The 13,825-nt window shown below is 40.4% G+C and overlaps 2 protein-coding genes across 2 annotated transcripts; both read left to right on the plus strand.

Annotated features, from left to right (window-relative positions):
• The first annotated feature begins 1,494 nt into the window (after nt 1-1,494).
• LOC120532214 (growth arrest and DNA damage-inducible protein GADD45 gamma-like) lies at nt 1,495-2,965 on the plus strand. Its single transcript, XM_039758065.1, has 4 exons — nt 1,495-1,613; nt 1,815-1,916; nt 2,020-2,233; nt 2,357-2,965. Exons 1-4 carry the CDS (start codon nt 1,561-1,563, stop codon nt 2,468-2,470), a joined length of 483 nt encoding a protein of 160 aa, XP_039613999.1. The 5' UTR covers nt 1,495-1,560; the 3' UTR covers nt 2,471-2,965.
• A 4,718-nt stretch (nt 2,966-7,683) lies between these two features.
• Nucleotides 7,684-9,169, plus strand: LOC120532948 (growth arrest and DNA damage-inducible protein GADD45 gamma-like). Its single transcript, XM_039759467.1, has 4 exons — nt 7,684-7,795; nt 7,918-8,019; nt 8,146-8,359; nt 8,483-9,169. Exons 1-4 carry the CDS (start codon nt 7,743-7,745, stop codon nt 8,594-8,596), a joined length of 483 nt encoding a protein of 160 aa, XP_039615401.1. The 5' UTR covers nt 7,684-7,742; the 3' UTR covers nt 8,597-9,169.
• Nucleotides 9,170-13,825: the final 4,656 nt, after the last annotated feature.

Consider the following 13,825-nt stretch of genomic DNA (forward strand, 5'->3'; position numbering starts at 1 on the left):
TGTTGTTGTTGTTGTTGTTCTTCTTCTTCTTCTTCTTCTATATGGCTTCAGGATTAGGAGTGATTTTTACTGTTGTATGCCTATCCTAACGCCAGCCTTTTCCAATTTTACAAATTTCCAAAATTACAAATCTGTTATCATCTTTTTCAATGTTATTTATGGAGCCTGCTGCAGATCAAAATAAACAACGGATCTTTCTGGAACCTTCATTTAGATCAGGGGTAGGCAAACTCAGTCCTGCAGGGCCGCAGTGGCTGCAGGTTTTTGTTCCAACCCAGTTGCTTAATTAGAAAATAATCCTTGCCAATAATTTAATTTCATGACTTGTTAATGCTTTAAATCTGCCATGTCAGGTCATTCTCATATCCTAGATTTTTTTTTTCCTTTCTAAGGATATTGTCCAAATTATTTGAAGTCTAAAACTGAAGAGTAATTCTCAGCCCTTTACTTTTTTCGCTTCACTTTCCTTCTAAGTATTTAATTAAACCAAAGAGTGCACATTAAACACACACAGGTGTAAATGGAGAAATGCTAGTTTCTTTTGTCACTTGCATCTTATGGCTAATAAGGAGCAATTAAAAACCAAGAATACAGCTGTTTAAGGCTACAATAGGCAATAAGGGTTCAAAATCTTAATGAGCAAGACAACTAAAATGGAGAAGTGTTACTTGAGCAATAAGTGCTTCTGATTAAGTAACTGGGTTGGAACAAAAACCTGCAGCCACCACTACGGCCCTCCAGGAATAACTTTGCCCACCCCTGATTTAGATGGTTCTTTAGGAAACCAAAAACTGCATCCCTTTGGATAGAAAAGCCACTCTGCCAGACTGGCACCTTTATGTGTAAGAGCCGCTTGACACACAACAACACACATAAGATTATTCACTGTTGTAACTTAAATATCTATTGGATTCATTTAAACTACTGAACATTCTAATTACTCGTCCTTCCGTGTTTTCACCCTGTCTGTTTCAGTAGATACTAGCTTGTAGTGGAAGCGTGTCGGTGTGAGAAACATGCGGAAAAAAATAAACACACAAACACAACTCAGTAAAGGTATATAAAGTATGTAAACATTACTTGTTAAATATAATGTATTATTTCAAACAGATGGAAGAATCACAGAAATCGTAACAGCCCGTTGAGTTTGGATCTGCATTTATTTTAACTTGTAATCATGTTCTGAATGTAGACGTTTTGTCATTCTTTGCTTACTGTACAGCTATTGGCAAGACGATAAGCTTCGAGACTTGTGTAAGAACAGCAGAACAAATGTGAATGTCTTGTTGATCAATAATCGCGTCTGCCGTCCCCGGCACTCGCCTCTCACCACCGTAACGAAACGCAAAAGGCCCCTCGGCTATTGTATTCCACCTACGAGCGCGCGGCGGGGCGCAGAGACTTGGCACGAGCCACGCCACAGCCAATCAGAACTCGAGGAGTGAAGGCTCGTGGAGACTTATAAAACAGTGGCGGCTGCTGAGTGAGCCAGCAGTCTGAGTGTGTAGTTACTCGGCGCTGTTTGTCGTGCTGCTGCTCTGCAACCCCCAGATCTGGATTATGACTTTGTATAAAACTCCCAAAGCGACAAATCCAAGTGAATCTGCTGACAGGTTAGATGCCTTGTCTTTGGTTTTTGATAACTTTATATTCTTTAATCACTAATGGTGATTTTTTAGTTAGTAGCAGCACACCTGTATGCACGACTCGGCATGTTTACATGAAACAGTCGTGTTTTTGTAATCGTCGAGTCACCTGGCTCCACAGTGCACCTGTCTGTGTTTTAATGTTTATTTTCCTTGTCTTCATTTTAGGATGCAGTGTGCTGGCAAAGCCTTGGAAGAGATGCTCATCTCAGCTAAGCATCAGGAATGTCTTACCGTCGGAGTCTACGAGTCTGCAAAAGTCATGAATGTGTAAGTATTACAGCATTCTTTGTCCACTTTCTCATGTATATTGAAAATTGAATAATTTCCCTTGTTGTCGCAAACATTAACATTTGAATTCTTTTCCGTTCAGAAATCCGGACAGCGTGGCTTTCTGCGTGCTGGTCACCGACAAGGAGTACGAGTGCAACATCGCCTTGCAGATCCACTTCACTCTAATCCAGGCTTTCTGTTTTGACAACGACATCGATATTGTAAGAGTGAACGACCTGCAACACATGGCAAAAATCATCGGGTGCCCAGGGATGCCTTGCGATCTGCAAGATATGCACTGTGTTCTCGTTACGGTAAGTAGTGTGGCGCAGACTTGGGTATTTTATACTTGATAGAAGAGATCTGAGTATTTTCTGCAAAGAAATGAAAGGGATATGTGTTCATTAATTATTATTTTTTTTATTTTTCAAAATCAGAGCCCAAATGAGCAATCGTGGAAAGACATCAATCTACAGAAGCTCAGTGCTTACTGTGAGGAGAGCCGCATGTGTAACGAGTTTCTGCCTGTGGTGACATTGCCTGCAAGATGAGCTATGAAGAAGCAAATATGCAGCTGGCTGTCCTGATGACAGGATCTGTGTGTTCAGATGTTGCATCCTGAACCTTCGCTCTGGATTATCCCCTTGAGGGGACCAGAAGTTGCAGTGCAGACCGGATTACATCAGAGAAATCGGTTCATGAAGGAAAGGTGGTAGCCATGTCCAGGGCTTTTCTATGGGGAACATCAAGATGCTTTACAAAAACTAGAGAGAAATGTTTGCGTTGTGCATTAAAATTGGGACACGGTATGGTTAAGTCAAGTGACGTGTGCAAGGCAACAACAAGTTTCTGGTACCGAATTTTCTGCCTTGTGGTTTAAGATTGCAACCGACAATAAAGGCATAGTAGGACTGATTTACGGACTGCTGATGAGTTGGACTCGAGAGGATGTGATCGAAGTGAGTGCGTCAGAAACTTTGGAAAACACTGTGTAGTTAAACATAAAATGTCTAAATTTATATGTTTAATAAAACAGTTGAAAAGATTGTATGTCTCACTTTAATGTCCATATTTTTGGTGAAGGTGTAACTTGTATTTTGCCAAATTAAATCAATTATTGTTTCAGAATGGTTTTAAACTGTGATTATTAATTATGGAATAACCCATAAAAATACGATGCAACATTTGAAGAAGCAGAAGTTTATTTATAAAGAGGGCACTGTAATATGATTAAGAGCTTTACTGTAATACCGTAACGCTCCAGTAGGTGTCAACGATGAGCAACAGATGGTGGCCGCTGCCTTAAGTTTAAAACAAAACTATTGATGACTAAGAAGCTTTAAACAAAGGCGGCGCGATGGATGGCAGCGCTGCTACAGAGAACTGTGTTCCATACTCGGCCTTATTTCAAATGTATTTAGACTTTCATTCGGTGTTCAGTCTGTCAGATATGTATAGTTCATTTTAATGGTAAGTCTAAACTGCCCTGGTATAATTATCACACTAGCTTCTTTAAAAGATATCTCCAATAAAAAAGTGGGAGAATCTGACATATTTATTAAAGATAAATACATATAAAATGGTTAATTACAGCAAAATATTGCCCACATTTTCTTTATTACACATTTGGATTGCATATTTGAAGTATAAAATTGTCATTTTGCTTTATGGGCCAGGTTTAAGGCTCTGTAATGACACCTTATTGGGTTAGTTTGATTCCTCATAGAACTATTGCTGGACAAACAACCGTTTCATTCTGGAAAAGGGTTCTTTGCAAATAAAACTGGTATTGGTCTTTAAGAAGAATTATTGTACAGCAGGCTACCTAGCAAGATACAAGAGACGAAGAAAATGTGAACTTAGCCTGTACTATTGTATGCAGCAAGAGTCCTTTTAAAATCACACAAACACTCTGAAATATCACAAATCTGTTCTTATATATACATGATTATGCTTGGAATCGGATAGATAGTTAGATAGAAAGATAGAACTGTATTTGTCCCTGGGGGAAGTTTGGATTATTACAGAAACTCTTTAAATAAATAAAAAATGAACACACAGACACATACACACTTTGACCTGAATAAAAGCGAAAATTAAAAATAAACAATCTGCTCTAAGGAAATAAAGGTTCTTTCTGGAACCTTCATGTGCATAGTTTGGAATTTGGAATCAAAGCTGTTTCCCCTATGGCATTGCTCTGAAGAACCTGCACTTTGGCACCTTCATTTTTACTATGATTAACATCAGGACTAAACGGATAATCTTGGCTATGAGTCCATCCAGTGGACCCTTTTTCCAGGTCCACGTACGGGTGCCAGAGCCCATTCCGTGTACCTGCAGTCAGTCCATATACACAATGGGAGTGGAAGTGTTGATCCTGTCATTCCAGGCCATATATGCATTTTGCAGTTAAAATAGAGCCTTAATTAATTACCACCTGCCTAAAGAAGGGGCCTGAGTCGCCTCGAAAGCTTGCACATTGCAATCGGTTCAGTCAGCCAATAACAGGTGTCATTTTGCTTGACTTCTCCTTGCAGCATTAAGCTTGGAATAATAAGGAGCATTCGACACATTGAAAGCATGACAGCCCCTAGTAATCTCCTACATTTCAACTGATCACTTGAACAAAACATGAAAAGGTGGTTGCAGATAGCACACAAACATGAACAATAAGCTACAAGGGCACTAAATCAAACTCCGAGCAAAGCAGCACAAAAATGTGATGAGATCTTATTAGAAATGCCCTTAACTACTCCTGCATAACTTTCCATGTCCCTTCACCAGCTGTCAAAATCTTCTTTTCTAACCCATATGTTACAAAATATTGATAGATAGATAGATAGACAGATAGATAGATAGATAGATAGATAGATAGATAGATAGATAGATAGATAGATAGATAGATAGATAGATACTTTATTAATCCCAAGGGGAAATTCACATAAATAGTCAAGTGTGATAAAGATGTACTGTCTTATTAAAATCTCTTTAAAATATATATTTTGTGATGTAACAATTTGTAGCACACTATCCAAGAGAATGACTTTGTTTTCATGATTCAGCCCTGCCAGGCCATCTTTCTTCAAAGTGACACCATGCACTCTTACAGAAGTCGCTAGATGGAAAAATATTCAGACTTCCCAGAAATCGATCTACAATTCCTATATGTAATGCAGTTATAATCTTTAAGAATCCAATAAATACCAGATAATAATATTGTGTGATACTCATACAGGACTGTAGAGAATGAGAATTTATTCCAAGTGCCCGTGAACTCAACACAAGGGTGTACACTCATAAGCATATACTGGTGTTCTTAATGGCACTTTACTGGACGGTGTGGTTCCTCCTAGACCCATTTCTTGACAAGAACCATCTCATTCTATAAAGAGTTTGTTGCACATGAAATTGGCTCTTTTGCTTTTGAAGATGATCCTAATATGTGGACAAAACAGAAATCTTTAATGTATAGTAATCTACATAACAGAATACAACAAATCAAGAAAACCTGAACTTTGACTGTGTCACTGTATGCAGCAAGAGTGCTTTTAAAATCCTGAAGCCATTGATGTTTCACAAATCTGCTGTCATTTACTTATGATTACTGACAGCGTGTTTTTGATCTAAATAAATAAATACAGGTTATTTATGGGACTTTCATGTGGATGGTTCTTTAAGGAACCACAAATGTTTCCCCTATTGCCTAGCTCTGAAGAACTTATACTTGGTGACCTTTATTACTAAGAGAATACCCAGAAAAGCGTTCCAGTCCTTGAAAATACGAACTCGCACCTGCAAACCTGCCGCAAACCAGCGTAAGTGACTGTAATCATGTAGGACAGCACATTAGTTGGGGCTGCAACTTTATGGATTCGGCCGAACTTTGCAGGATCTCTAAGTGCTGCATGAATTTTCTTTTCATTTTGTCAAAGACATGCAGCTTAGGTTCATTCACGTGTCATTAAATATGCTTTGTGATAGCGTCGAGGACGTTTTCCTGCCTTGCGCCCATTGCTGCTGGGATAGGCTCTGGCCTTGAAAAGGCTTTTGCAAGGTTTGTTGACAGAATGTCGTGATGTAATAACTGCAGTAGTGTGCGATCATTCTAAAAAATTTAAAGAAATAACAATTGTGATGCAACTGATTGACAAGAGTATCCTGATGCAATACTGGTGGTCCCTACCTAATGAGTTTATTTGAGTATATTTGTGAAAAGATTGACTGGCAGCGTATCTCTCGGGGTGAGCAGTCACTCTAAAACGTGTTTATATTAACTTAATTGTAAGCATTCCGACGTGTTGAATATGCTGATGAAGTTGTATACCTTGGAAAGAATCGGTTACATCTGAATTGTGATTCTGCTTTATTTCTAAATTTCAAGGTTCTAACTGCTAAATATATGACGTTAAATCATTAAAACTATGCCTTGAACTTGTTTATCATGAAACAAACAGAAACTAGGGGGTGCAACATGCAGCCTTGGCAGAGCTCGCACGCTCCGATTCTCTTATGTAATAACCTGCAATAACCAGCACGAAACTGATGCAAAGCTTTATTGGGCCAGCAGGCGGCGCCCTTAACGCGGCCATAACTTGTGGTTGAAAGAGAACAAGAACAAAAATCTTTTCTTAGTAAATACAAACTGTATGTACAGTACTTCTAAATGTGATTAAAATACTTTTTCTACGTTCCTAGGCTAAAATATATGGAGCTTTTATTTTTCAGTAAACTATAATAGTAAAAGGATCAATGGACAAACAACTTTAAATATAATACAATGTGCATTTCAAAGAGAACGGGAAAAGCACACAATGCCAGAAATCGCAGTCATCTGTTTCAGGACTAAAACTGCTCTCAGAATGGGTCGGTCTTGCAGTATGCAGACAGACAGCACGTAATATTCTGCATTTGAAGGAGCCACACGCCGAAGCCTGGCCATTGTGTGCTCTCTTTACAAATGCTAACTATCAGCGTGTGCCGCTCCCAATCTGCCACTTTTGTCGTCTCACTACTCTTGAAAAATTCTGCGCGCATTGTCAAGGGACACGCGCGTGTGCCCAGGACACACAGATGTTTCTTGTGACTTTGCATAACTTATTGTCCAGATAAAGCACGCATACGATTTGTGTGGCACACTTTTTACATAACAACTCTCGAGACATTAAAGACGACCGAGGCGGCTGTTTGTTTATTTTTGGAAAAGTATGAGGTTTTTTAATTTGCATGGAATGGGTTACGGGTAAATGTTCCGTCTATTGTGTTTACAGCTATCATTTTCAGTTCAAAAAGGAAAGTGACTATTAAACTTTTCTTGCACGTCTTCACGAATTCCTTCTTCTCTTTGATTAAGCTCTCCTTAAAATGTAATCATCCAAATTAACACAACAACCTGCAGAGTCTTTGACAAGAAAAACAAAGAGCAGTTAACAGATTATCAACTCGATTAAAGCAACCTGCCAAAAAAAATCAAATCTTTTTTTTTTCCTTCTTCTTTCATTTTATTTATTTGGAGTCTTTTAATCTTTTTGTGATGATTAAATCTGCCGGCTCCAGTCTGCCCAGTAACTACAATAACAAAAGAAGCAGACTTGAGGCGTTGTAATCCCGCCCCCACGTGGGTGTCTGACACGAGCCTCGGCAATTCCAATACTTCATTAGCATACTTCTAATCTCACCAGCCAATGAGAAGCGAAAGGCACGCCCACACAGCCCAGCCGGCACTATAGACTATATAACCACGCTCTGGGTTTGCTTTCTTGTATATTGCTTCTAGCTTCAGACGAGTGATAAAGCTTTCTTAATAAGCACTTGAACTAAAAAATGACACTTGAAGAAATCCACGGACAGGAAAGCACAGTTGAAACCACAGACAGGTAAATATCGTGCAGCAGTTTATTATTACACATGCTTAAAGAAATTCTGTATTTGTACTGGAGTCTCTGATCTGAGACGATTCTAAGCGTCTAACTCTTCTCCTTCTCTCCCGTTTCTCTAGGATGCAGTGTGCCGGCAAAGCACTCGAGGAACTGCTGCTCTCTGCAAAAAGCCAAGACTGTATGACGGTCGGAGTTTACGAGTCTGCAAAAGTCATGAATGTGTAAGTATCTTGTTCTCTTTCATTTTTTAAAGTCTGCAATCCAACACTTATCAAGCAAAACATGCTTTAAACTGTACGGTGTCCAGGCATGCCAGTCTAATCTTAACTTTCGTTTCTCTCATGCAGCGATCCCGACAGCGTGGCTTTCTGCGTACTGGCAACTGACGAGGAGTACGAGTGCGATATTGCTCTACAGATCCACTTTACCCTCATCCAGGCTTTTTGCTTCGATAACGACATCAACATCGTGAGGGTTAACGACACTCAACGCCTTGCAGAGATCGTGGGCAGTACCGATGAATCCGGAGAACCCAAGGACGTGCATTGCATTTTAATCACGGTAAGCTCTCCTCCACCCTCTGCTTCTTGCCTACTTTTTCTTTCTTTTTTAATCAAATTGCATTTTTTTGTAGTTGTGGGTCTTTACAGTTTACTAATATGCGTTTCACTTTTCCCTTAACAGAATCCAAGTGATGATTCGTGGAAAGACCCTGCATTGGAAAAACTGAGCTTATTCTGCGAAGAAAGCCACAGCATGTACGAGTGGGTGCCCGCTATCACACTGCCTGAGCGCTGAACGCCGACTCAGCCACGTCACTTTCTTACTGAGGATGCTTTATCCTTTTTGTTGCAAAGCCAGCCATCCTTGGAATACATGGTGGACCCATTCTGTTCCAGAGAACCCGGTTGGATTACCCAGTTGAAGAATCAACTGTAAAGCTGGAGGTGGACATGCTGGAGATCCTCTGAAGTCAAGGTCTGGTTGTGGAGGTGCAGGCATGCAGACTGAACAGTTCCTGTGCAGGTGCCACTGCATGCCACATGGCAGAGAAGGTGTACGATTTGGTGCTGAAGGAAGGGATTAAAGGAATATTGTTTTTGACAGACTTATGGAATGATGAGCAAAGGGACATTTGATGAAGAGAAGAGTCTTTGAAAGACTGTTTTGGGGACTTTTTCCAATGTGATGGAATGAACTTGATGTGACTTAACGGACACTATGAAAGGAACCCTGAACTTTTTCTACAGTTTCTGTGACACATGTGAGACTGTTTGAGCCAGGACTATTATGAGTAATTGAAACACATTTTACCTGTTTATTCTAAATGGGAAGATGTTTGCAATGAATTCAATAAATATTTAAAACCTACTTTGCATTGTGTGTGTGATTAAATTTAGAAGATAGTCCATCTTTATGATACCTTGGGCACTTTTTCTATGCATGCTGTTTTCATTCCAAATCAGATTTTTCAGTGTATGGCTTTGCATTTTATACAAAGTTAGTTTGTTGGGTTAAATTTGTTTTTGTAAGGTAGAAGTAAAAAATCTCATAGATATTCTAATTCAATAGACAGAGGAGGTAACAGACTTTTTTTTGTCCCCTACCCGAGCCTGGAATGACCTTTAACCATCCATCCACCAGCTGCCTTCTCTGACAGCTTGCACAGCTGACGACATGCATGCAGAATGAGTTCCCTTTTGTGGTGGGCAGCTTTGGAGTGGGGGCAGGGTCAACGCTTTTTCATTTTTGTTTTCAAAAGGAAGCAGCATTTTTCAACTTTACTAAGGCTTGGTGTGCAGGCTGCTGCAGAAACTGAAACAGAAGTTCTCTTTACTATGCAATACGAGTAAAGAAGCAACAGGGTGGAGGTAGTTTTTTTTTTTTATAAAAAGGGGAGGGCTGGCATGTTTTTTGTTCTCACTTTAAAGTCCTGTGTCATTTTGAAATTTTGAAAAATGCAATGCAGGAGTGACAATGTAAAGCTTACGGTGGGGGGGTGCACTGCAAAAAGTAGCAACAAAAAAGGTGCACTTGCTGCCTTGCAAATATCTCTCTCGGCTGGAGTAGCTTGTAATACAGTGAGCTTGCATTAATTTCTCGTAATATGCACGAGTCTGTGTTTTGTGACTGGTTCAAGCCAGTCATAAGTAAACACTCCCACACTTCCAGGAATGTCACAAGTTGCACTTTCTGGGCAATCGGTGTTCTGTAGCCTTTGTCCTATTTGCAATCGGCTCTTTCCTCGTGTTGCTCAAGAACAGTACACATCATACGCTGCAGCCCTCTTAGGTGGACTATGAAACTGTCTTGAGGAAGTAGACTCTCTTTTCAGTACATAAAAGGAGAGCACAAAAAAAAAATAAAGTGCCCTAACTGGTACAACCTTGTACTGCATGCTGATTGATCAAACCTACTGCAGGTTTACCCCTGTAATGTTCTTCGGATGGTTTACTAAGAAGCACTTGGAGCTCCCTACCAGCTTCTGACGGCAACATGTCATTTATTGTTCTGCTATGCACAGGTAATGACAGGGCTGATTGCAAATAATAATCTAAACTGAAGGAGAGAAATGCAAATGACATACTGACTTACTTAGAAACACTCGGCACCCTGGGAGTTTCGGTGCCCTTTACAATCGCTTTGCATTCTACACCCCTGCAATAATTTTTGCAAACTGCACAGAATCTGCGATGCACATTTAGTGTGTACACATATGTACTGTATATAAAACTTCTCATGCTGGCACATGGCCAGACACCAGGTACTGTGCATTTCTTCTGTGTCTACATGAAATTCTGCTCATTTGGCAGATTTCTGCAATGGCTTGGTAATCTTCTGCCTCCTGAGCTGGAAAAGTGTGCCTCCTTGCTGAGACTGCACTGGTACATATGCTTCCTACTACAGCCCACGGTGACATTTAGTTGTAATGCTAATAACGGAGTGGGATGCAAGGGTGTTAGACTGTAGCTGCTGATGTCTGATTAGACAAGAGTGTAGCCATATCAGTCAAATGAGACACAAAAAAATAGTTTTTCTTACCTTGACAGATGCACATTTCCTGAGACTTTGGCCATAGTTTTTTTTATCATTATTATTTGGCAGACACGTTTATCTAAGGCAACTTAAAACATTTGAGAGATATGAGTGGTTCAGTTTCATTTTTCCTTTTATTTCCAATTGGCCCACAAGCAGGTGATGTAACTTGCTCCTGGTGACACAGTGTGAGTAGTGGGATTTGAACCCACGGCCTCAGGGTTTGAAGTCCAAAGCCTTAATAGATATGGCACCTGTCTGAAGCCTCAGAATGATTTTCAGTTTTGGTGGCCAAATCAATTCATAAAGCCATAGCACAGGCTGTGCAATGTAATGCATAAAAGATCCCTTTGTCCACCTTTTGTGCACCCACCTCTGTAGAGAGAGGGCTATCAGCCATGCTTTAGACTGGGATGGCACAGTGCTGTGTGATGCTCTTGTACCAACAGAAGAGAGACACATGCCTAGAACTACAGGGAGATTCACTCAAAAGAGGCCCTGAATATTCTGTAATAACCCTTGCTAGGACGAAGCAATCTGAACAAAATAACGTGCAATGTGCTACTCAGTATTTGGAGCTTCGAACAAGCCACAATGCCCTTGTGTTGGAGTGATGAGTTAGGCAACGGATAGCCGTCGTGACGTTTAACCTCCATTTGCAACTTCTGGTTGCATACCACCCTTAACCCTTCACTCAGTCACTCAACTTCTCATCAAGATGGCGGTGTTCAGTATTGAGCAGCATGTCTTCATGGTGCAAACCTATTGGGTCCTCGATTCGTTTAAGCGATGTCAGAATCAAATGGATGATCGTGAGTTAACGGAAGATTAATGTGGAGCAACGTGTCACAAATCGGCAAGGAGCATGGTAGAAATTGAGTCCTTCTTCAGCAAAGGGGCTCTGGTCACCATGGTCTCCAGATCTGACACCACCAGACTTCTTCCTTTGGGGGTATGCTCAAAGGAAAAGTCAGTCAGAACAAGCCTTGCACTGTGGAAGATTTGAAGAATAAACGTCCAACGTGAATTTGCTGCTATTCCCCCGAGATGCTTTAGGAACATGGAGCGCCATGTCGAAATGTGTCTGGCAGAACACAGAAACTACTTCCAGCATCGCATGTAATGCAATCGATTACACATACGTCAAGGTATATAGCGTGTTTTTCGTTTGGTTCAGATTGCTTCCTCCCATCCGGAGTTGCAACAGAATCTCCCTATAAAATGACACTGAGTTGTGAAAATGTTACACTGGTGTTGGACGTGGGATGTAAGGGGTCATACTGTAACTAAAGTTTGCTGTTTTGGGGCAAGATCTAGCAATCTGATTAACAAGAGAACTGTGATGCAAATAATCGCAGGTTATGGGATCTACATTGTAAAAAACATTTTTGGCTGTCCTTCAAGCAGGTTGAATATTCTTTAACCTAGCAGCTACTACTAATGGCACATTCTGAGACCTTTATGTCATTATGGCTCTGTGATGTGCTAAGGGCTCGCCCTGATATAAGTCATTCTCAGCTCAAAACAAAATGAAATTTAAAAATGGTGTCAGCAGTGGGATGCGAATGGTTACACTGTGGCTACAGCCACACGGCTACAATTTCTTCTTTTTAAATGAGTATGATCTCTAGCAATATAAGCGTTTTCACATCGTTTATGAAAGTATCTCTAAAATCTTGGATAAAACATATGACGCAGATGTTTGTCTACACTGGACATGCACACGTCAGATGAAAAATCATTGAAGGGATGGTAACACTGCTGGCCAGGTGATTTATTGTAGAACTACAGCGATGTCTGCAGCGTTCAAACTGCGCAAAAAGCAATTTAGATGCATACAGGTAAACCACACAACAAGGGCAGAGGAAAGCAACTCCTCTGTGTTTGCTGTGTAGAAATATGATTTTCATCTCAGGTAATGAGATGTTGTAATGAGCAGGATCCAACTGGTGAAGGGCTATGTAATAAGTAGGAACAAATCTGAGTTAGATTAGAGACTGTGTTTTTAAAAGTCCACATTTTTGCCCATCCGTATTGCAATGATGACCTGATGTTTTCAGAAGTGTACAACTCTGGAGAGAATTTTCAAAAGGTAGGGTTAGTACTAGGGTGTTGTACTTTGTTAGCCATTATGAATGTAGTGAGAAGGTAAGCAAAATGACACCTTTTATTGGCTAACTAAAGAGATTACAAGCTGTTGAGGCAACTCAGGCCCCTTCTTCAGGCAAGATGTAATGTAATTGGGGTTATCAACACAAGTGTGGTGTGGATGAAAGGTGTGGACTACAATTTTCAGACAACTGATTTGAAACTTCAGATGCAACATTAGCTGAGTGATTTGCTTTGTAGAGGACACTACTGAGTGACTTCCCGACAGATGACACCTTAAAAGGCTAACACAGTAGTGTGTAGGCAGGCCTAAAAAACAACACACACGACTAGGAGGGCAATTATGGGAAAATGCCGCTGTCTGGGCCTGCACTGGTAGAATTGTTCCTGACTTGGGAACCACAATTGCATCCAGTTATGTTGGTGTGAGAAGTGGGATCATGTTGGCTGTTAACTGGTCAGAATTACAGCGGTCAGGTCGATAAATAAAGTAGGCAGTGTAACAGATACTGCACTGGCCAAGTAATTTGTTGATTAAAAACAAAATACAAATTTTCTTCCTGAGCTGCCAGAAATGTTTCTTTAGCCTCACTTTGTAAATTCTCTAATGTGGCATACTGTAAGTGACATACGTCTACAAAGCTTGCTTCATTCATTTGGGGATTGGACTGATTAAAGGGGATCAGGTTTTTATATAGCAGTAGTCGTTGATAGTGAAAGGCTAGTGCTATACATTGAAATTCATGAAATTGCAGAGAGCTGTCATGGGGCGCCAGTAGTGGACTGGCACCGTGTGAATGTGTGACTCCAGCTAGTGAGAGTTTAAAAATGATGCACACCGAGGTCATCGTTACTTCAGCGATCACTGGCAGCTGTACTGCT

This window comes from Polypterus senegalus, chromosome 7 (assembly GCF_016835505.1).
Source record: "Polypterus senegalus isolate Bchr_013 chromosome 7, ASM1683550v1, whole genome shotgun sequence".
Taxonomy (NCBI): domain Eukaryota; kingdom Metazoa; phylum Chordata; class Cladistia; order Polypteriformes; family Polypteridae; genus Polypterus; species Polypterus senegalus.

Coding starts and splice junctions, on each gene's coding strand:
- LOC120532214 (XM_039758065.1), top strand. CDS start 1,561: ATGACTTTGTATAAAACTCCCAAAGCGACAAATCCAAGTGAATCTGCT. Junction 1,614..1,814: donor CCAAGTGAATCTGCTGACAG/GTTAGATGCCTT, acceptor TCTTCATTTTAG/GATGCAGTGTGCTGGCAAAG. Junction 1,917..2,019: donor TCTGCAAAAGTCATGAATGT/GTAAGTATTACA, acceptor TTTTCCGTTCAG/AAATCCGGACAGCGTGGCTT.
- LOC120532948 (XM_039759467.1), top strand. CDS start 7,743: ATGACACTTGAAGAAATCCACGGACAGGAAAGCACAGTTGAAACCACA. Junction 8,020..8,145: donor TCTGCAAAAGTCATGAATGT/GTAAGTATCTTG, acceptor TCTCTCATGCAG/CGATCCCGACAGCGTGGCTT. Junction 8,360..8,482: donor TGCATTGCATTTTAATCACG/GTAAGCTCTCCT, acceptor TTCCCTTAACAG/AATCCAAGTGATGATTCGTG.